Here is a 23,184-nt window from a genome sequence, read left to right on the forward strand (position 1 = left end):
GCCGGTTTTATTTCCACACATCCTAAAATTGCAAGGCAGAAAGAAATCTATAAACAAATAATTCAAGTTTATGATAAGTTTTATCAGTGCAAGTATGTTGTTTTTATTTCAGTATTTAGGATTTCATCGTTATTTTAGTTCCGTTTTCTCATTTCAAAATCTCAAGTGTATTCTAAACAAAAAACACTGGGGGTTAGGGTTACACTGCACTTTTTTTTTTTTTTTTTTTGCAAAGTGTATATTTTTTTTAAACGCCTTTTTTGGTAAAGGGAATTTGCATGTGACACAAACCTCTGAATGGAACTTTGCTCCACGTGGTTGGGTGGGTGGGTAGATGATGGTATATAAAGATGGTTTACGAGTGAAAATGATAAGACATAGTGAAACTTGTTGATTTCATTCAGGAGCTTCTGGCCACTGGGCGACTCTTCTTCCTCACCATGAGACTCCCTGGACATGCCACTCTCTTTGGTAACCATTTATATCCGTCCATATTTTTACATATACTGTATTTGTTTCACATTTAGCATTTGTAGTTGCACAGAGGAGCCGTTACACTGTCTATTGCCTGGCATGCTGAGGTAATTATCAAGTAATACGCTATGATCTGGAACATCTTCGTTGTCGTTGTAACATGTACTTTGACAATTAAAAAAAAAAAAACACTTTCCTTTAATGCAGTTGGTGCATCAATAGAATGTCTAAAATGGATTAAATAGATTGAGTGATAAATGATATCAGGTTACACACAGGCTGGTTTTGAAGCTATTTCAAGCTTCTTTACCTACTTTGGCTCTTTACGTTTATCTTTTTTAGCACTTTCACACAATGGCAGACAACCACACTTTCTTTTCACAGGAAAACAGATTTAAAGCGAATCTTATCATCGCAGGATCTCTGTTTTTGTTTTTTTCGTCGGAAATTGTTTTGTTTTTTTAATGTGTGACTCACCTTTTATTCTCAGTCCTGCTGCTGCTACTGCAACCAGCTGTCAGTCACTGCAAAGACAAAGACAACACGTTCAAGCAGGTTAAACTTTTGAAGACTCAATCAGAAGTTCTCCTGTATAACTGTGTAAGTACATCTTGGTCATATTGGTGTTATGTGCCAACACCAGCGTACACGTTTTAAAGCCAGTTTGATGTCAACATCAGTCGGACCACATGGCAGCACTTTGCGCCTTGTGATTCGCTGCCAGTCTATTTAAAATATGACCTTTTTTTTTAATATCTGTGAGCCAGTGCACTGAAAAATCCATCACAACAATAGACACGTGTTTATCAGTCAGGCACATTTTACTACATTAAGTGAAATGTGCCTGACTGATGATGATGATAATAATAATAATAATAATAATAATAATAATAATAATAATAACAATAACAATAACAATAAATAAATAAATAAAACTTGTAAATGTTAATCCTTGGGGTTTAATATTTTTTGTTAAATCTCAGAATAGAATAGAGGCCTTCATTAATCCCACATTAGAGAAATTTGCATAGTTACAGCATCAATTTAGTGCAATTAAAAGAAATAAAATGTTTAAAGAGTAAAAAAAAGAAAAGCTAGACATTACATTTTATGGACAGTTGGATTATTGCACATATAAATAAATGAGTGTTTCATTGCACCTTTCTAAATGACCTGCTACTGTAAGGCCAACTTCATTATGTGAAGCTCCTTATCCACGATGATTGGGACTTTCTTCACCTCAAACTCTTTTTCGCTGTAGGTCCAATGTCATTTTAATGGCGATTTCAAAGGCAAGATTCGGCCCGAGGCGCCCGACTCCACGGTGTCTGGATCCAACATCACTGACAAGCTGCAAGACGTCTACAGGAAAAACCAGCTCTTTCTCCTCCACATGCAGGAGGTCAAGGGATTTCAGGCAAATTGGAGCTGTCCCAAACAGAACAATACCAAAGACCTCACCGGGAAGGTAATGGGGGGACTCTGTATCTTGAGACGGAGGTTGAACCAAAATCTGTTGGACCGGAACGTGTCGGTGCCGGCGGTGGACACCTCGGTGGACCTGTCCAACCTCAGGGACGACTTTGCCCGGCAGGTGTACGTCTACAGTGTCATATTTTGCCTGAAGTCGTGGCTCTCCACCATTGTCAAAGACCACATTCTAATGCCTCACTTTCACACTTCCGGTTCAGTTGTCAAGTTTGTCCCTTGTCTGTTTGTAAACAGTACACGTGACTTCATGTGAAGAACGTGTGGTCATATGCATTTTTTTTTTTAACATATTTATTAATAACCAGAAGACAGTTGCTGACCAGTCCAGTTTGTTGAGGAATGTATTCTTCTGTCAAATGATGCCTCGTTCATTCATTGTTGTTATTTATTGGTACAGCAGAACAAAGTCACATGTCTCTGTCTTTTATTTAATTCCTATTTATTGTTAATGCATTTTATTTAATTTTACAATACAAGTTCAATTCCAGCATCACTTGTCTTGTCTTGTTTTTCATATAGATAATAGTCATAACAATAATAATAATAATACCATGAATACTGAAGTTGAGCGACTTGAGCTAAAACACAGGAGGTGCAGTGATTCGTGATCAATAAACGATGGACTCTGAAGTCTATCGGAGAGCGTCGTCAGTCAGAGTAGTGCAGTGACTGCACAGAGAAACACCCCGCTCTACACACACACACACACACACACACACACACACACACACACAGTGTCTGTATTCAAAGGCCGATGAAGAAAATATAGTGGTTAATATTCATTCATTCATTCATCTTCCATACCCGCTTATTCCTATTCAGGGTCACGGGGGTCTGCTGGAGCCTCTCCCAGCTGTCTTAGGGCGAAGGCAGGGTGACACCCTGGACAAGTCGCCAGTTCATCGCAGAGTGGTTAATATACAAAGACAAAAAATGTAATCCGACATGGCCACACCTTCCTCTTGCTTCTGTTGACATTGTTTGAAAAAAAAAAAAAAAATCCCTCCCTTGTGTCACACTGCATGCATGGTTTGGTTAAATGCAAGACTTTTTCAATAAACTATCTTATTTCAATCTCAATCAGGCAGCACTTCTTTCTTACGTGGAAGTGGCCCAAAAAAAAAAAAAAAAAATAGCACAGCACAAAGTCTTGAAGTGATCGCTGGTGGTTGGCTACTGTGCGTGCGTGTGTGTAATCAAAGTGCACATCATATCATGAGATAGTAGCTGTGTGTCACTCTCCTCTTCTGAGAGGCATGGCCTTATAAAGCCTTCTGGACAGAGACGAGGGTTGGTTGGTTTTCTTCAACTTCTCTGTCTGGGGAATCAACACCAACAACAAGGCCGAGTCACGATGAGATGCAGAGCAGGTGGATTTTTGCCTCAGTCTGTCTGAAGACACCAATGTGCCAAACCTTTTTAAAACATGTGCGGTGGATCTCAACTCAGTTTGTGCATTTGCAGATGTTTTCACAGTCACATGTGTCTGTTTTGTGGTCCTGGATGGAGGCGCGTCCACAGAGAAACTTGCTGCTGCCCCCTGCAGCCCCCAAAAGCTGACGGCTCTGACAAGAAGGCAGCTTTCTTCCACTTTGACCAGCTTTGTGAGTAGTTATTTTTATTTTTATTTTATTTTTTTTATTTTTAGAAAAGTCTGAAGTTCTAAATGATATTGAACATGTTCATATATCAACATAAGAGCATATCCAATATAAGTAGTAGTAATTTTTTGGAATCATTTATTGAAATTTAAAAATAAAGAAGTAAAATTCAATATTTCATCATTTATTTGCACAATGTTTTAATCTGTGCAAAAAGAAAAAAAACACAAAAGTGAAGGTGTGAACATGTATCATGTATAATGACATACATATACATACACTTATGTATATGTGTGTCAATCAATCAATCAACTTTCATTTGTACATCGCTAAATCACACCCAAGGACGTCTCAAAGTGCTTTGTACAATCAGAGACGAGAACCAACTGCGCCCCCAGAGCAAGCAAAGTGCGACACTGGCCAGGAAAAACTCCCCTGTGGGAAGAAACCTAGAGTAGATCCAGACTCCAGAGGGCCGTCATCTGCCTATGACTAGTCGGGGTGAGAAGGAAATACAAAAAATGTAGAGAGAGAGAGAGAGAAAGAGGGAGAGAGAGAGACATAGAAGTAGCCATGGTACTCCATAGTGGCCATAGTAATCCATTGCTCCAGAGTCCAATCTTTATGCTCCCTAGCAATTTAAAGCCCTTTTTTTCCCCAGATTCACCCTGTGTCAGATTGGTGGGTGCATCAGGGTAAGAAGAGAGGCAGATGAAGTGATGCGCCCGTCACACCTAGTGCCTACTGTACAAGCCTGTGGGGGCAGTGCTATGATCTGGAGTTGCTGCAGTTGGTCAGGTCTACGTATATCACCTGCCAGGGACACACAGAGACTGCGGCAGTATCATGCAAAGAATTGGTAGTTGAGGTGGAGAGGAAAAAGTGATAGAAGCTCCACCTGCACAGAGCGACAATCCCTTTAACGGGAGAGAAAGATCTCCCTCAGCCGCATAGGCCTATAGCAGCATAACTGACAGTGAGTTGATTCTAACTGTAAGCTTTTTGGAAGAGGAAGGTCTTAAGCCTACTCTTAAATAATCTGACCGTGTCCGCCCCCTGCACCAAGGCTGGGAGATGGTTCCAAAGTAAAGGAGCCAAAAAGCTAAAACTCCTACCCCCTGATCTAATTTTAGAGACTTTATACATATGTATATATATATATATGTATATACATATATATGTGTGTGTGTGTGTGTGTGTGTGTGTGTGTGTGTGTGTGTGTGTGTATTGTGTATTGTGTGTGTGTACACTCAAATATGTATGTATGTATGTATGTAATTGTAATTAAACCCCTAATTAGAAAACCTAATCTGGATACCAGTGTCCTATCCAATTATAGGCCAATCTCCAATCTTCCATTTCTGTCTAAGATTTTAGAAAAAATAGTTGCCAGGCTGCTCAATGACTACTTACATGAAAACAATCTATTTGAGGTGTTTCAGTCCTGCTTTAGGAATAATCACAGCGCTGAGACTGCACGGCTAAAGGTGAGTAACGTCCTCCTGATGGCATCTTACAGTGGTCTTCTTTCTGTTTTCATTACAGTTGACCACAGCATTCTTCTTAGTCTGCCGCAGTCTCTTTGTGTCCCTGGCAGGTGATGACCATGATGCTGGGAGCCGGAGAGTGCAGTCCTGGGAGTCTTGGTGTCATCGCTTCAACTTTGCCACCAGGATCAGGACCGAGGACTTCATTTCCCGGAGGACTTGATTTAACGGCGGATCATGGGCCATTATGGACTCTTGCCCTCCCAAACACAGACAAACACATTCTGCATGGACAGCAAACACAGATAAACAAATTCCAGATGGACCGCAGCTATATCAACCCACTACTTCACATTTTTAGAATGCTTGATGTATATGACATAAAAACATCTATTTATACAAATATTTGAATTATTTATTCTTATCTATCTACATCTACATTGTGAGAGCTTTGTTGTTAACCCTGCAACTCACTCTCTGTCTGCTACTTCTATCTCTCCCTCTCCCTCTCCCTCTCTCCCTCTCCCCCTCTCTTTACATTTTTTGTATTTCCTTCTCACCCCAACTGGTCATAGGCAGATGACGGCTCTCTGGAGTCTGGATGTGCTCTAGGTTTCTTCCCCCAGAGGAGTTTTTCCTGGCCACTGTTGCACTTTGCTTGCTCTGGGGGTGCAGTTGGTTCTCTTCTCTGATTGTACAAAGCAAGGTTGTGTAATGACCAAAAGGTTGGCGGTTTAAATCCCGCTCCATCCCAGTCTGTCGTTGTGTCTTTGGGCAAGACACTTATTACCTAAATTGCTCCCAATGGAGCTGGCAGTGCCTTGCATGGCAGCAGCCACTCATTGGTGTGTGTGTGGAGTGTGTGAGTGAATGGGTGAATGGCCTCCCATCCCATTGTAAAGTACTTTGGGGTACTGTGAAGCTGCTGGAAAGCGCTATATAAGTGCAGTCCATTTACCATTTGATATTCCATCACGGTCTCCTCTTCCAGGACAAGGCCAACGGGAAGCACCTGGGCACTTGGTCCCCTGGTTTTCCGGAGCTCCTGGTCCACCACGACTCCCCCCTGCTGGGATCCAGAGTTCAGTGCAGCCTGGTCTTCATGGCTGGTGGCCTGCAGGAGATCCTGGAGGATCAGAGGACGAACCTCAACCCAGAGGACTTAGCTCTCCATCAGAAACTCAAGGACGCAGCCTCCACCGTCAACGAGCTCAGCCACTGCTTGAAGGAGGTCCTGGGTGGGGAATGCCGGCCTAAGCCCCGCCCACCAAAAATACCCCAGTCTGTTTTTGAGAGGAAGCAGTGGAGCCACACACTGCTTGAGGAGGCTGAAACTTATTTGGGTTGGCTGCAGCGTAAGATAAGGGGCCAAATTATTAGGTATAAAGATAAAAACACATTTGCGCACATGAAGGCAACGTATAAGAGGTACTTAGAGGGCAGTGGATACATGGTGTAAAGCTTTAAACACATCATTTTTTTACTGATAGGATGATGGTTTTGTATTAGGATTTATTATTTTTATTTTATTTTTTTTACATGTCAGATTTTAAGTATTCGCTTTAACACCTTATGTATAAAACTAAAATTCTAATTAAAATACATGTCAGCATGGTCACATCCATCCAACAACTGGAGCAAATTACGTGGTTAAAAATGAGTCTGTAACAGTAATGCCAAATACATTCATTTAATAAATAATAATAATTTACATTGGTCATAATGGAGTTTTTCAGCATAGTAGTGCTTGTGCAAAGCCATAATCGGTCACTTCATTGTTTCCTTCCTTTGAAACCAGAACAGAAGCCAGTGCACAAACTGGTACCATGATTTCAACCTGAAATTAAAAAGTGGAGCATCGGAAAACGGGGATTACCATTAACAATGTTAACATGATTTTTTTCTTTTTTTTTGCTAAGATGTGCAATAAAATTACTATCCTAAAACATGTCAGGCTTTTTGCCCATCAAAATGGCTGCATTCCAATTTGCTGAGTGAATAATGCAGCGCTGGTGTGACCGCAATTAATCAACTTGCCAAAGGCACAATATGGAAAATGGGCTGCAATATGTGTCTTAATTACTAAAGTTTGTTTTCTCAGCCTTCAGAATGATTGATTGTGTTGCTTTGGCCACAGCATCCCCTGTGAGCGGTGACGTTGCCCGAGGCAGGAAATGCGGCTGATGAACATCACCTTCGGGGTCACCAGTTTGCCTTCCAATCACCAAACTCCACTGTGAAATGTGTGCACAGATGGACACTGCAGTGTAACGCAGAAAAGTCTGTCAAACGTCCATCAGTGCACTGCAGTAGAACAATAACACGATAGCAGTGATTAATTTGCTCCTGATAGCTTCCAGATCAATTAATGATACTGAGAAAAAGTTGCAGTGTCGCGAATGTGTCTAAGCGAGCTCTTAGTCTTAGTCTTAGTTCAACTGACACTTTCCTGGCACAATGTCATTTACCTGAATGTTTCCCTTTCTATTGTTTTATTGTACATTTAAAACATTGCACAACTCTTAACAACCCTGTAATGCAATGAATGATGACAACACCAAATCCATTAAAAAAAGACCGATCAAGAGTCACTGAAAACCATCAATCCATTTTGGTACGGTCAGTTTTATTAAATAGCACTTATCACGCATGCACTATACACGGAGGTAATGACACATTCCTAATTAAATATTAAAAAACAAAAAAACAGGAAGCTGTAACATTATTTAAACACACACAAATGACATGACATGAAGGGATTTGAGGCCAACGCTGATTGACGAGCTGCCTGCTATGAAGACCTGATGATCATCACGGATGAAATGTATGAAGCGTTCTATGCACTTATGAAGTGTAAATAATCACGTAAAATAAAGCTCAAGTCCTTTGTGAGGTCAGTTCCTGGAAAGCCTCCAATGTCTTGGGTGCTACGATGACTGCAGCTTTTCAGTCAAAAGTAGGTCAAAAGTTTCCCAACGGCGATGTGTGTGTGTTGTGGTCCACGGCTGTTTCCATTCACACTAAATCCAAGAGTAACATTTAAATAGGAAGGAGCTCCGGAGGACTTTCTCCGTAGCAGTACTTGGCTTGAGGGTTTCGGTACGTGTTTTCATGTTGAACACTCTGCCAAAGAGGAGAAAATACATTAATGATATGATTTTATTTTTACCACCATGATTCAATATCCATCAAACTTCAAAATCAATATAATTTGACAAAAAAGTGTTTAGACTATCAAAACTATTTTGCTAGTTGCCGAGGGCTTAATAATGAACTATAAAGTGTCAAGAGGGAAGTAATGGTCAAGTTCAAAGTCAGTCATGAAGAGGTTGAGGAACTTTTGAGGCTATTTGATATGATGCTGCTGCTGCTGCACGGTAACGTTTCACTGGATACACAGTTTGCAGTTAAAATTTGAACTTCATGCTTTTTTTCCGACCACAACTGACTTGTGAAGAAGTTCTGCACTTGGCCAGGCACAATTCAAAATGATCCTCCACAGCAGTGAAGAGGTTCTGGAAACCTTCAGCGGCGCGATTCAGAAAGCGCTCAAGCAGGAGTTGCTGGTGACACAGATAAAGAAGGAAGTGCATTAATGAAAGATTCATTTAAAAACTCAGGATATTGATGGTGTAACGTCGACTATTAATGGTTAATAATAATTCATTCAAGTCCTGAATTCTTTCAATTTTAGATTTTTTTTTTTTTTTTTTAAATGTTGTCCTTAAAGACCACCTTATCAGGCTGCAGGCAACAGGACACACAGTACTCATAGATGCTGCAGCAGCCGTTGGCCAGGCAGCTTTTGCAGACGTGCTGTCTGCTGCTGGCGGCGTTGACGTTGCAGCAGCCGTTGACCAGCAGGTCTTTCCTCTCGCAGACATATCCTGAAAAAGCATCAAGACAAAAAGCTTTTTCAAGCACAGCAGACGGATGGAAGCGCTGCCTTTACTTTGGCTTCCGCGAGAGGCGACGGCAACTCTCACCGAGCTCGTCCGTGAGCAGCGTCTTGCCCTGGATGGAGTTCCTGCACTGACTGATCTGCCTACTGCTGTTGCCCAGGTTGAAGCGAACCTTCCAGGGAATGCGGCGGCGGCGATCTGCATCTCGGACCTCCAGCAGCGTGCGATCGCGAACCGTCTGCTCGTCCTGCAGAGGTCCGGCACAAAGTTATTCAAGTTATTTTAATAAGTGTTGGAAGCAGACGTTTAACATCTTGCGTCATAGCCTATTGTGCTATTATATTTGTAACATTACATTTATATGTTGGAATTATTACATTGAGTTGAATGTATAAATGTATTGAATGTTGCTATATGTAGTGTTTTGGTGCATATTTGATGATCATGATCAGTGCCCTGGTGGTGTTGAAAACCTTGTGAGCAAAGACTGTGTAACTCATTAAGTCTCATGAACCTGGGGTGACCAGAGAGTGGTCAGCTGAAGGAAGTGCCTTTGCGACCCTCATAGAGTTTGCGACCCATCCAGTCACAGGGATGGGAACTTGTGACCTGAGATTGTCTTGCCGCAAATTGGTTCAACAGGTCACACCGGAAGGAAGGATGGACCATTTGGCTCACGGCCAAATAAGGACCTGCTTCGTGATTCACGAACAATGACAGTAACTGAAGGGGGAAGAATGGACAGCCAATCAAAGGACGACACCGGAGAAGACATTCAAATCAGGAGTCAGATTGTTTGTCTTTGCATTTAAGGACTTTCTTGGCAGAAAGGAGTCAGTCTGACTCTGGCGACGGCCAGGATTCGACTCCAGAGATCTCTCCATCAGATCTCTGTAACAAATGTGTTGTTCTTCTTTTCACTAAAACTTATTCAGATTCACTTGTCTCCTTTTCTTCATTAAACGAACACGCGGTTTGGTAGCATGATATTAGATAAAGGAACCAAAGCAACATAAGTCACTGATTCCTATATCCAAGAAAGATTCTGAACATGTTGTGATTAGCTGGAATAAATATTGCCATGATTTGCTGATGCGTCTGAAGGTTCGACGTTGTCCAGGTCGTCGCAGTCTTGAAGGCCAAGTTGAGGATTACTGGACTTGTTTTTGGTGCAATAAAAATCTGAATGTTTGATCCATGAGGAGAGATCAGAATTTCAGTATTTTAGTGTCAGTGGGAAAACAGCCACCGACACAAAATGTGAAATAAAACAATAAGTGCGTTAAGATGATTTGACACCCCGCAGGACGGAGCACTTCCGCAAGGCTTCAGCATTGGTGGTGCATTAGCAACAGTGTGTACCTGTTTCAATGTGCTGGTGAGAAAGTAGATCAGGGACAGTCCGAAGACGACTCCCAGCACCCAGCGCTTCCTCAGCAACCGCCGTAGCATCATCATCATGGCATGGCTTCCTCGCAGAAGAAATTAAGTCCCCGATGCACTTTGTTGTTTTTTTTTGTTTGCTTTTTCTCGTGTCGTGACTGATACGGACCAGCAAATGCCGAAAGCTCCAACAACGACCGAGCAGCAGAGCGCCGCAGGTGACAGTTAAGACAAAGCTGCGACTAAACGCCGACGCAACAATGAAGCCGTGTTCGCTTACTTAACCCATGCTGCTGCGACATCCGGACGTGGCGTTACTTGCATAGCTTGCACAGAAGCATCTTTAATTTAATGAATAAATAATAATTGTACCCGAGCCTAAAGCAGATAAGTGGAGGCAAGCTAGCTAGCGACGTGCCAACACAAAAGCCTGCATTGTTAGCCTGCTAACTAGCTAGCTGTCGCCAGCCATGGTTCGCTGTGTAGGACAAGCTCTTGATTTGCTTTTTTAAGTAAAATGTTAAGCAAATTCACTCTGACCTCTCACTGCTGACAATATTTCTCCTCTTTACGTTATTAGGTTATTCCCAAATTACGCCCAGTAAACAAGCTATAGTTACATTACTCATATGACATATCCTGTCAGGGGGAAATGAATACGGAAGTTGTGAGGTTGGCAGCGAACTCTGATTGGCTAATAGCTGCCGCCGAAGACGTCATACAGGAAGTACTTTGCATTTGGCCGCAGCCGATCGGTGCATCTCTTGAGCAACACCGAAATAATAAGATCCTTTCAATTCAAAAGAAGAATAACAAATTGAAATGGGAATAATCTAATTCATTCAGGTAAGCTGTCAATGTCGTTAGGGACGTCATGTTTGCCTTCCAGGTTGGATTTCTGATTGACCACCTCTGCGAACTGGCGTTGATGTTTGCGTATTGTTTTTTTTTTTTTTGCAGAGCCGGGACGTGTGACGATGGTGGTCGTGATGCAATGCAGAGGAGACACAGCAGCAACACCGAGGGCATGCCTGCAGAAAGGTGGGCACAGTGTGTGTCACAAGCAGCTCGCTGAGGCTTTCAGACAGACACCCGCCCTTTAAATACGTCACTACCTTCATGCGTAAGCTGTGAAACACCTTCATCACACTTTCTAGTAATGACTGGCGCGTTACTTCCGGTCCAAGCACCAGCTCCCAGCCGTCAGTTGCAGTATGTTCCATCATGAACGTCAGTGAAACAGAGCTGTCCAAAAACTAAATCTGATGCTATGTTGAGCCTTTCACATGTTTGGAAGGGGACAAAAACAAGACATCAGAGTCGAAAAGCACAGACCTTTCTCACATCCAGATAGTTTTTGTTGACAGACTGGAGACTCAGATATTATTGTTGGAGAGGCTTCAGTGATAATACAGACACTGTGGTCACTTTAAAGAGTGATGACCGTCAACTCTGCTCTCCTTATTGCAACAACCAGCAACATCCACCCATCCGTTTTCAATACCCGCTTCTTCCCAAGCTCAGGGTCACTGGGGCTCTGCTGGAGCCAATCCCAGCTGTCATAGGGCGAAGGCAGGGTGACACCCTGGACGAGTCGCCAGTTCATTGCAGGGCCACAAACCAACAACATGCTACCTTTTAAAGTAACAGATGTTTAAACTGGTCCATGTGTTCTACCAGGAGCCGAAGTCAAACTCTGGGATCTGACAGCAGCAGCCTGGACGACGGTGGAGTGTTTGACTGCCTGAAGCCCGACACCTCACCCTCCTCGCCACAGCAGCTCTTCTCCGGCCTGGTGGGAGTCCCGTCCGCCTCCGTCCCCTCTGCTCAGTTCCAGGCGGCTGGCTTGGCGCTGGGCTCCGCCCCCCCTGAGGTCTTCATCCAGATGGCCTCGTCCAGAGAGGAAGGAGGACCCCACTGCACGGAGGGAGGACCGTTCCTGCCCCGTCCATCCCAGCACCACCAGCACCTCCACCACCTCCACCACCACCACCACCACCACCACGCCCTGCAGCACCGCACCTCCTCCCTGCTGCAGCAGGAGAGACGCGGCTCCAGGGAGGAGGGCCAGGAGGAGGCGTCCACCCCCTCCCCTGCCCTGTCGGAGCTGAAGGCCGTGGTAACATGGCTGCAGAGGGGCTTCCCCTTTATCCTCATCCTGCTGGCCAAAGTCTGCTTCCAGCACAAGCTAGGTACAACTTCTTAGAGCCGGCGTGGGCAAACTACGGCCCACGGGCCATATGCGGCCCCGTTAAGTTTTTAATCCGGCCGGCCTGTTAATACTAAGTAGTCATAAAATCTAACTGTTATAATCATTTTTTTTATTAAATATATTTGATTTATTCTATAAAATATGATTGAATAATGATCATGATTAATTATGAATAATATTAATAATATAATATAAATTGATTTAATTATCAAATAAGGTAATTGTTAAACAGGTTATGTATTTCATACATTTTTTCAGTGTTTTAAGAGTCATTTCAAAATAGGGCTAAATACCGTGGGGCTTCAAAAACACGTATTTTGTTGCAACTTACTTTACATTACATTACATCAAATGTTTTCTTCATATCCCACAATATATTTCTTTCTCCTATGAAGTGTGTCACCAACACACTCCATTTATCTGCTCCTTCTTAGAACCAACCGTGTCCCACCAGTCAACAATTTTGCTTGCCCCTGTCTGTACCCCGAGAGTGAAGAAAACAGGCAGTGAATGGAGAGTTGTCTTGTGATTGGATGCTGGGTGGTTTCTCTCTCCCTGCAGGCATCGCTGTGTGCGTGGCCATGGCCAGCACCTTCGCCTACACCAACGCAACATTCAGGCATCAAGTGGCATTGAGGGTAACAACAACCACAGTATTGTGCCGTGTGTGTTGTTGCGTAGAACCTTAATGAGTTGAACCAATCATCTGCTTCCATCGAACCCCCTGATAATCTGGCACCAAGCGACTCGGTCATTAAATCTCCTCTCTGGTCCTTCCTGTTTCTGCTGCCTGGCACCATTGAAACCATCTGGATGTGTACAGAGGAGAGATAGTGAATATTTTTGGGAGAAACATCACGTGAAGTTGTATTTATTATTATTGAACTTTAAGACCAGTATTATTTGTAAACTATTTTGAGCCAACAAAAAAAATCTTGTGAAGTCCAACAGTGAAAGGGCCGTTTCTGTCGGATATTTTCTCACTTCGTCACTTTGAAGTCAAAGCCTTTCTTTGCTCATCTGATGTGTTTCGCTTGATTGAAATCACAAACTTTCCTCAAACACTTGAAAGGACTTTTTTTTTTTTTTTTTTTTACAGGCCATCAGAACTACAGTTATTTGTGTTTGTGAATGTTTTCAGTGCAAAAATTCTACTTGCACTTTTCTAATTCTAGTTCTAGTTTATTTGTTTCCTTTTCTTTAGTGGCTCTTTTTCTGACTTTTTGCTGTCAGTGGAGGTGGATTGCTAAGATGCACCAGAGACAAAGAAAACGTGGCAAGCAAAACTGATTCTTTTTCTGAAGGATCAAATCAGAAGGCAGCAGAAGTGACTGTGTGTCTGTTCAATGCGACCTTTCACCTCATTATCAGCGGTTCCTTTGAGAAATGTGAAATGCGATTCTCTGCTGCGTCCATCTCTGTGGTGTTTCCAGGAGGAGCGCTCGGTGCTGGTGGTGCTGTGGATCGTCGTCTTCCTGGCAGGAAATATAAGTTACATCTACTACACATTCAGCCCGGAGGAGCTGCACAACAGGTAGCAGCGGGGCGGCAGCAGCAGCTACTTCTTACAGCAGCCGCTGCCTCGTCTTTGGTTTTTTTTTCATGCTTTTTTTTTTCTGCATTAGAAAAAGTCCCAAGTCGTAACAGGGGTTCAATTTCAGTGTTGGTTCAACTGTTCAAGCTTTAATATTGCAACATAATCCAGAGGCTGCTTTCTAATATTCCCACAGCCTCATGTTTGCCAAGCCCAACCTGAGCAGAGTGGACTTCTTCGACCTGATCTGGGTGGTCGGCATCACTGACTTTGTCCTCAAGTACTTCACCATCAGCCTCAAGTGCTTCGTCCTCTTCCTGCCCAAGATTTTGCTGGCCTTCAAATCCAGGGTAAGAAACCCCAATTATTATCATCATTATTATTATTGCTATTATTATTGTGTGGTCCACTCTTATTGTTGTTGTCGTCTATTGCTGTCAAGGTGGAATCCTTGACTTTGAGTCCATCAGTAAATTGAGCAGGTAGACACAAAGACACAACCCTGAGGGTTACAAAGTGATGATTGACACTTTTTTTTACCCCAGTTGACTCCAAATGCAGGCGCTTCTGATTATTTGCTCAAAAAAAAAAAAAAAAGAAGATAAACTCAGGCTGAAACAGAATGTGACAGAATTTGACCTCTTACCCTCTTTGTACAAGTGTGTGTGTGTGTGTGTGTGTGTGTGTGTGTGTGTGTGTGTGTGTCTGTTGATGTTCCCATAATAATCTTGAGCGGGGACCTGCGAATGTATACCGACCCTGTCATAACGATCAACTATGTGGTGTAGAAAAAAAAAAAAAAAACTCTTATCAGAAGCTTGACAGGAAGTTGATGATGAAGGTTGTGAAACAGGGATGTTATCTGAAGCCAAGTAGCTGCTAATCTCTGTGTGAGAGTGCTGAAGGGCGAAATCTCCTCCCAGGTGCCGCCTCACAGTCCCGGTGTGTGTTTGTGTGTGAGGAGGGACAGATTGACCAAATATCAAGATTACATTTTCCACTGATAAACAGATGTGCAGACCTGTGGGGAGCCAGTAACTGAGCTCATTCTCCCTCTGGAGTTTGCATGGATGAGGTCATCGCTCCCCAGAGGCTGGACCATTACCTGCTGCCTCCATGCAAACAAACACACACACACACACACACACACACACACACACACACACACACTTACTGGATTTACAGCTTTAACTGGACGTGCCTCAGGTGTTGAGGGATGTTTTATCGTCAGCAGGCCAGAGATCTGCTCTGCTCATGTCCTCAACCTGTCGACCAGCTGCAGGGACACGAACCACCAATAATAATAATTAGTAATTATTATTATTATTCCAGTGTGGCACAGTGTTAGACAGGAAAAGAGCTTGTATTGAAATAGTTTCTGCTTCGCTATTGCAGTCGACGACCATTCAAAGAAAAGAAAATGATCATTGATGCTGTCATGATATTTCTCACCGTGGATTTTTTGTGTTTGTTGTGTAAAGAGTCAAGACTAGAAGCTAAAACCACATGAAGAAAGATTTTTCAAAGAGTTTTAGAATCATTCAAGACGTGCAAATTAAAGAAGAGAGAAAACAGCTCATTGCTACTCATTAACGCTCCCTCTGACTGGAACCTTACTGAGCCCGTTAATGTTTCTTGTCTGCTTGTTGGATGAAGAGATTTGATTTGACTGCCTGGTAAAAAAAAAGAAAAAAAAAAAGCAACAACGAAAAAACAAACAAACAGGAAGCTTCTCCCTCTGGTGCCCCTCGTGGTGGCGCTCAAACTCTCCAACCGCTTGGCTGCTGTCCAAACCTGAGCCGTGACAGTTTTAATATGACGGCCGCAGTGGGACGTCCTCGGGCTGAAGGGACCAGGAGATGAGTCGGCCTCAGACAGAGATCGCCCCTCCCCCACCCCGACCGCCAGCCTGCTTCTATCCATCTCTGTCAGCCAACACCCAGGAAGTGGTGATGAAAGTTTCTAACCCTGGAGGGCGGCCACTGCTGTTTGAAAGGACTCTCACTTCACTGGTACAGCAGTTGGGTGAGGAGGTGGGATGGGTGCAGGGCTTTCTCACAAGTTTATCTCTCCTGTGCTGATGGTTCTGGGGTCGGGGGGGGGGGTTGCCTAGAGCCCCCGCAGCAGGAGTCTCTGAAGCAAGTGCAGCGCGCCGCTGCCAGTTTCCCTCGGCAGAGCAGCAAGATTTCCCGCACTGCTGTGAAGGCAGCACAGGTTCTGGACAGCAGCCACGTCTGGGCTGTTTTAATACCTCGCTGCTCTCGACGAGATGGAGGAGTCAAGTGGCCTGGAGAACAGTTCTATGTTGTGCTATTGTTGCTATTGTAGGACTGGGATTGTGAGCGTCATTGGGGTCAGCAGGTGGGCACCCTCCTTCCTCTGTGTTTCGATGATGGCCCACAACACCTCCAGTTCATTGGCACCACCTGGCGTCCCAGCTGTGCCCCCCTCTGCTTCCAACCCCAGTGTCCTCCTTGTGTTATTTTGGGGCCCAGGAGGAGTCTCGCTTCTCCACCCAGAGCCACCGACTCGCTTCCTCGGCTGCACTCGAGAGGGCTTTTATGGCTTGGCGTTGCACTTGGCCTGGAATCCCCAAGTCCTGAAGCAGCCCGATGGTAGACTTGCCCACGAAGCCTCTGCAGCCGACTTCAACTGGGCAAAGCTTGGCTTTCCAACCATGTTGCTTGGCATCAGATGCCAGCTCGGTGTACTTAAAACTCTTGCACTTGAAGGCCTCCTCAACAGCCGCCTCCCAGGGAACAGTGAGCTTTATGATATTGATGGTGTGAAGTGAAGGGGACCAGAGCACAAGGTCTGGTCTGCTGAGGTTTGTCGTAGTGATCTCAGGTGGAAAGCAGAGCCTGTGGCTCAGATCTGCTAGCAGCTTCCAGTCTCGAGTCTCTCGGAGCTGGCCGATGTCCGCTAATCTGTCGGCTTTGGTTGGCTTTGCTCCTTCTCGGTTGAACCTTGCAGATGTGGGATGGACAGACAGACGGATGGGGGAGGGCATTGATCTGTGTCCTTTTGGTCTCCAGAGTAGCTGCCAGGCACTTGAGGACGTGGTTATGCCGCCAGGTGTAGCGGCCTTGGGCCAGGCTTGACTTGCAGCCTACCAGGATATGAGCAGAGGGGATGAGCAGAGGGGTCACGCGGGGTCTTCTCCGTACCATTGGTTGAGGTCAGAGGGACGAGGCGGGACATCATCATGTCAAATAAGCTGAGGCTGATGTGAGCTGCTTCTACGCCCGACAGTTTAATGGACCGCATATGGCCCCCGGGCCGTAGTTTGTCGGTGCCTGTTCTACACTATTTGTCAAGTGTCATTATTACTATTGATTGATATCAATAGTGCTTTGTACTTCAGAGTTGACCAACCACTGATATGCCACTGCTGCACACATGAGCAGGTGGAGTGTGGAGGAAATGCTCCCACTGAGGATGTTTCATCTTCAGCCGTCCCGCTGAATGACAGATGAGTCTTACTTCGAGTTTCCAGTTGGACAGAAGTGCAGACTGGGAGTACCTGGGTGGAACACCAACACACACACACACACACACACACACACACACACACACACACACACACACACACACGGGGAGAGCATGCAGCCTGGTCCTAGTTAAAAATGGAGGGTTCCTCACCTCATTATTTCATATTGTTTTGTTTCTGTGTGTTTTTCTGACCAGGGAAAGTACTACCTGCTGATCGAGGAGCTCAGTCAGCTGTTTCGCGCCCTCGTGCCAATCCAGCTGTGGTATAAGTACATTGTGGGCGAAGACCCGTCCAGCAGTTACATCCTGGGAGCCGCACTCATCATCGTTTACAGCATCTGCAAGGTGAGTGGAGAAAAGGATTGTTGGAGAGTTGGAGAGCCGCTGCATGCTGACAACCTAAAATAACAAAAAACTGCTTCCTGCATTTTGGAATGGATGATTCTCAGCAGACAACTACCACATGATATATATGTATGTATGTATGTATGCATGCATGCAGGTATACATACATACATACATACATACATACATACATACATACATACATACATACATACATCAGCTCTTTACAAGTAGAGAGTAAAACACCCTTTGCCCTCAGCCAGATGTCGTTTCTGCTCTAAGAAATAAAGTTGTGGTTTGTGTTGTTAGTCATGAGTGGTGCCTCTGATAGAGGATAAAGCCGCAGAGATATCAGTAAAGCAAGCATGCAAAAATATGTTTGATGTTCCTTTGTAAAGGTAATGATTAGCCCTAAAAAGCCCACACTTGATATGATCATAGCAAAGACTGCTGTTCAGAAGTGGGGGAGCAAAACAAACAGGAAGTACTCACGCAAAAGCCGCATCGCAGCCTGAAAACAGCCACTCAAAGGAAGTCATAAAGACTTTTCAGAGCCACGACTCCTCTGTCCAAACTTCAAATGCAAACGCAAAAATAGTGTATGAAGTAGGGGACCAAATACTCCGAATGATGCCTCAGTTAATTATTTACACAGCATAGTTGTCACTATCGCTGTGTTACATTTGGTGTGAAAGGTTTTGCAGAGCGTTTGTACAGGAGTGGCTGTTGTTTCATGCGTCCCAGGATTAGCTTGCGCTAAGCTAGCGCCGTGATGAGAGTCTGGCAGAGTTTGGGAGCGTCCCGCTGCTGATGATGTGTGGTTGTTGTTCATTTTGCCGCTGATTCATGTGGGACCAGTTGAAAGTCAGAGAACACCAGCAGCAACAGGCTCCACTGTGAATCCCGAGTCCTGTGACAGAGTTGCAGCTGTGGGCTGCTGTACAAGTTTGAGTGTAGCACTTTCCGTCAGAACGGCGAGACTTTACAAAGGTTAGACCAGTAAGAAACTCCCGCCTGTGGGCTGCAGATTCCCCGAATTAGTGAATATGAATAATAATGAATGAATGAATAATGATTCCGGCTCCTCTGCGTCACCCTGCAGTCCCTCGATATCTTTGGACGAGTGTCGGCTATTCGCAAGGCCCTGGTTCTACTGTGCAGCTCCCAGGTCAGACTGTCCAAAAGCAATTCACAACTGCTTTTTTTTCAAAAATCACATTGTCGGGGGGGGAAAGGAGGTTTCAAGTGTTGAAATTTGTCACTCAGAACTTTGGAGTCCGAGCCGGCAGCCAGCAGTGCAGCGAGGCCGGAGACGTCTGCGCCATCTGTCAGGCTCAGTTCAGGGACCCTGTGGCTCTGCTGTGTCAGGTGAGGAGGGGGAGGGGCTCGATGAATGAAGTTCAGCAGGATTACAGCGCCCCCTGTAGCTCAAGGAGTCACTGCAAACAGCAACGGTCCAGCCCATCGACACCCTGGACCACACTCAGTTTGTCTGCATTAAGGGACACAAGCTAGTATATCATTCTTAGGTAGTGTAAGTATTCAGCTGCTGTAATATTGTGAAAGCACATGGCCAAACCTTTCACTGTGCTTTATTCCCATTTCATAATATTAACGCAGTTCACAGAAGTTGCCTTTGATGTTAATTCATTCAAAGTTGGAAAAACTTGCGTAAACACAAACACACTCCCAGTGTGTTGCAGTACTCCAGACTGCTCTAGATCTCGGTTGGTGGGGATGCACGGATACCACTTTTTTTTACAGTAACGAGTAGAGTACGAGTACTTGCAGTACATTTCTCAACAATACCGATACTCAATAAGGCCATTACACATTATGGACTTACTTTGATTTTTTTTTCATTTTTCCACAGATGCTCTGTTAATTTAACAACATTCCTCAGCATGTTTTTCTCGAACAAGTTTCACTGGAGTACAAACACAAGTTTAAAAAAAGTTGTCATATACTGTTCATACATGTACAACTGGTATCGGTGTCGTGTTATCGGTACGCATTTTACGAGTACAAGTAGAGTATGAGCCACAGTATTAGTACCAGTACCTGATGCTGGTATCGGTGTGCATCGCTAACTACAGCGTTAACTCTGGGTTTCCTGCGTCCCCTCAGCACGTGTTCTGCGAGGACTGTCTGTGTCTGTGGTTCGAGCGGGAGCGGACGTGTCCGCTGTGTCGCTCCACCGTGGTGGAGGCTCCTCGCTGTTGGAAGGACGGAACCACCTCGGCCCACTTCCAGGTCTACTGAGCAACGCAGTGACGGTGGCGTCGTCGGTGACCTTTTAAATGTCCACTTTGATGAGTTACTGTTGTTGTGGCCGTGTGACAGACAATCACTGCATCTTCCTCTTGACCTGGTTGTACTTTCCCTTTGTGTTCAGTCCTGTATTTTTTTTATGTTTGTGTTTGTGCTCTTGTTTAACTTATTGCACTTTTTTATTTAAACTAAGTTATTTCCGTTGTTTGTACCAGAGAAAATAAAATGATATCAAATGAAAATCTGTAGAAACATATTCTGTAGTGAATGAAAGAAAGAAAGAAGGAAGGGCGCAGCTTGGATCCTTAGGAAAAAACAAAACAAAACGGGTGCTCTTTGGTTGGGGTGCATTCATAGAAGCCGACAGATTCAGTCAAGGCCTTGCACAAAAATGGGGAGTGTACGAGTGAAGTGCAGGGTGAGGATGAGGAACTTGTATAAAGAAAATGAAAAAGCCTTTATTAAGGCATGGCTACACAGATTAAAAACGACTGGACCTGCGCGTTTCAACTTTGTGGCTTCGTCAGGGTAAAAGTCCAAACAGTCATGAACACATCTTGTATATACACAGAGAATCCAAGTAGAGATCAAGGGGCACACCTGTGCTTTACTCATTTCAAGCAAACACCCAACCATGTAGACTACAATACAAATAATCAACTTAATCAAATCGGTACAGGAATGAATCTTTAAAAAAAAAATAATCAAGGTCTGATACAGCACATGTAGAGATAGAATAAATATTGAAGGGTACCCCATAAAAAAAGGCAAGGAAAGTTCCAAGGGTTCACTGTAAGTGGGAACAGTGCGTGAGGCAATGTGACCACATATTGTGTAGGTTTTGGTCATGTGCACGTTATATCCTCTGTGGCCATCAGCGCTGAATGCATATTTATTCACCCCCAAACTGCCATTAATTATTTCATGTATATTTTTAAACAGCACTTCAGATAATTGCATCTTCTTATTAGTGTTGTTCTCACTTTATTGCAGAAAACAATGTTAGTGCAAAAAGTTTCAGTTGTACAATAATTAAACAGGTTTCATGATACCAAGTCACTCGTCTGATTCAATGTGATGTCGGCACAATATCTATTACTGTAGATTGTTGTTTTTTATTGTTCACCTGTGAAAGATCCCTATGGAATGTTGATTTGGACAAAGAGTAAAAATAGTAAATAGGTTTATAAAAGACAATTTTAGTAAATCGGTTTACACAACATGTAAAACATCAGAGAAAAACTTCTATTCAAAGATCACAGACAACATTAAGAACATAGCTCGTTACCCGCAGTGTCACAAGCTATGTGTCGGTCTTGTGCAATAATAATAAATAAATAAAAAAAGGCCCCTGAACAGATAGCAGTTATCTCATTTTTCAACATCACCTGAACATCGTAGAAAACACGTACTACAAAGAAAACACCCATCCTCTTAAATGAAGTTTAGTTTGTATATAAAAAGAACAGTCAAACACGTTCCTGCAGTTGTGACTTGTAGCACAAGCAGAAGCCAAAGATACATTCTGGAGAGCAGGTTTACACCTCTGTGTGCGTCACAACATAGGAGTTGAGGATCCAAAGGTGTTGCATGAAGCCTCCACTCCGCCAGGGGACCATTACATCACCGTTTTGTAACTGGGACGATGACTGAATTCCAGAGAGACTTGTAGGAGGCAGGACGTGCAACGCGCTGGCTGCAGGGTTGCAGAGCTTCCGGCAGGGGGAACTCGACTCAGCGTGTGCATCTACATCAAGCGGTCGCACCAGGAATCCAAGCGTTGACCCTGCAGCACATTCAAGCCCCTCTTCCTCCTCCTGCCATTCCAGTCCTAACGGCACCATCTACAAAAGAAGGAAAATACATTTTACACACTGATAGCAGCTCACAGGCATGATATGTCTTTTTCTTCAGGTTTCTCTCAATGCTTTTAAAGCATTGTAACATATTTGCATCCATTTTTACATTCAATTAAATAAAATCAATAAAATAAAATACATTAATGAAACAAAACATCTATTTCCATTGTATGATCATAGAAACATGTTTGCATCCATCAGCAGCAGTTTTTAGTATATAAAATGAGGAGCATAACAAAAGGAGCTCACGTACCTGTGTGAAAACACATGAAGTTCAGTACAGCACTTTCTCATGACCAATCTCCACAGTGCACACCTTTAAAAAAAAAGGTAGATAACAACAGACTGCATCAGAAATGGTGTCTTTAGTGTGATAGCTTAGCTTAAAAAAATAAAAAAATAAAAAAACAGATTTGGGGTAAAATATAATAAATAAATAAAAATCTGATTTACACATCGGTTATACATGCAAATTAAAATGAGGCTTTTCTAACTAATCATCCTAAATCATATTAGTTACCCAACACATTCAGGTGGGCCATTTCAGATAGACTACTTTACTAGGTGAGAATTTAATTTGAATTTAAACTAATTAAAAAGTCATTCGAATCATTGAAACTGGGTTCACATTTAGCCAATTAAAAACTCGTGTTCAAACGTTGGTCCGCACATGCAGCAGCACCGACGTTTCGGGTTCATTTATTTGACAATTTGCACGTATTTAGAACTCACAAAATCAGACACAAGTAATCTCACCGCCGAAGTCGGCGGGGTCAATAAATCGCAGCGCAGGTGACGTGGTGACGCGTGTTGACGCACCTGTTGCTGGCGCTGCCGCCTCTTGGCCGCCTGCAGTTGTCGTCTCGCGACGGCCAGCACGAGCGCGCTGAGGCGGTGCGCCGCGCGCAGGGCGCTGCTCAGCCGGGCTCGTGCCGCGGCCTTCACCGGCGTCCCTCCGACCCCCCCGGTGGTCCCTCCGGAGGTCCAGCTCTTCTCCAGCTGGTCTCCGATCCTTCGCAGGCGCGACGCGAGCAGCCCGGCCGCAGAGGAGCAGGTGGAGCGGCTGCGGGCGCTGCAGGTGGAGTCGGTGAGCAGCGGAGGCGGGTCTACCGGCAGCCAGCACATCTTCACCG

The 23,184-nt window shown here is 44.1% G+C and overlaps 3 protein-coding genes across 4 annotated transcripts; 2 read left to right on the top strand and 1 right to left on the bottom strand.

The window, feature by feature from the left end:
- The first annotated feature begins 3,230 nt into the window (after positions 1-3,230).
- On the top strand, positions 3,231-6,982 carry LOC142887903 (uncharacterized). Its single transcript, XM_076025829.1, has 3 exons — positions 3,231-3,335; positions 3,430-3,569; positions 6,045-6,982. The coding sequence occupies exons 1-3, from the start codon at positions 3,320-3,322 to the stop codon at positions 6,510-6,512; spliced, it is 624 nt and encodes a 207-aa protein (XP_075881944.1). The 5' UTR covers positions 3,231-3,319; the 3' UTR covers positions 6,513-6,982.
- A 676-nt stretch (positions 6,983-7,658) lies between these two features.
- Positions 7,659-10,960, bottom strand: spring1 (SREBF pathway regulator in golgi 1). The gene is made up of 5 exons (XM_076025830.1): positions 10,318-10,960; positions 9,040-9,202; positions 8,789-8,940; positions 8,503-8,616; positions 7,659-8,176 (listed from the first exon to the last, which is right to left on the bottom strand). Exons 1-5 carry the CDS (start codon positions 10,414-10,416, stop codon positions 8,093-8,095), a joined length of 612 nt encoding a protein of 203 aa, XP_075881945.1. The 5' UTR covers positions 10,417-10,960; the 3' UTR covers positions 7,659-8,092.
- Positions 10,961-11,005: 45 nt separating this feature from the next.
- Positions 11,006-20,519, top strand: rnft2 (ring finger protein, transmembrane 2). 2 transcript variants are annotated; one of them, XM_076025827.1, is made up of 10 exons: positions 11,006-11,184; positions 11,299-11,461; positions 12,019-12,530; positions 13,112-13,188; positions 13,984-14,084; positions 14,281-14,434; positions 17,772-17,921; positions 19,024-19,089; positions 19,188-19,289; positions 20,049-20,519. In XM_076025827.1, the coding sequence occupies exons 3-10, from the start codon at positions 12,224-12,226 to the stop codon at positions 20,181-20,183; spliced, it is 1,092 nt and encodes a 363-aa protein (XP_075881942.1). In that variant the 5' UTR covers positions 11,006-11,184; positions 11,299-11,461; positions 12,019-12,223; the 3' UTR covers positions 20,184-20,519. The 2 variants fall into 2 exon arrangements, with proteins under 2 accessions (XP_075881942.1, XP_075881941.1); XM_076025826.1 differs by having other exon boundaries at positions 11,299-11,379.
- Positions 20,520-23,184: the final 2,665 nt, after the last annotated feature.

The sequence above is a fragment of the Nelusetta ayraudi genome, unplaced genomic scaffold (genome assembly GCF_046127955.1).
Source record: "Nelusetta ayraudi isolate G7.1 ecotype Tasmania unplaced genomic scaffold, CSIRO-AGI_Nayr_v1 ptg000018l, whole genome shotgun sequence".
In the NCBI taxonomy this organism is placed as follows: domain Eukaryota; kingdom Metazoa; phylum Chordata; class Actinopteri; order Tetraodontiformes; family Monacanthidae; genus Nelusetta; species Nelusetta ayraudi.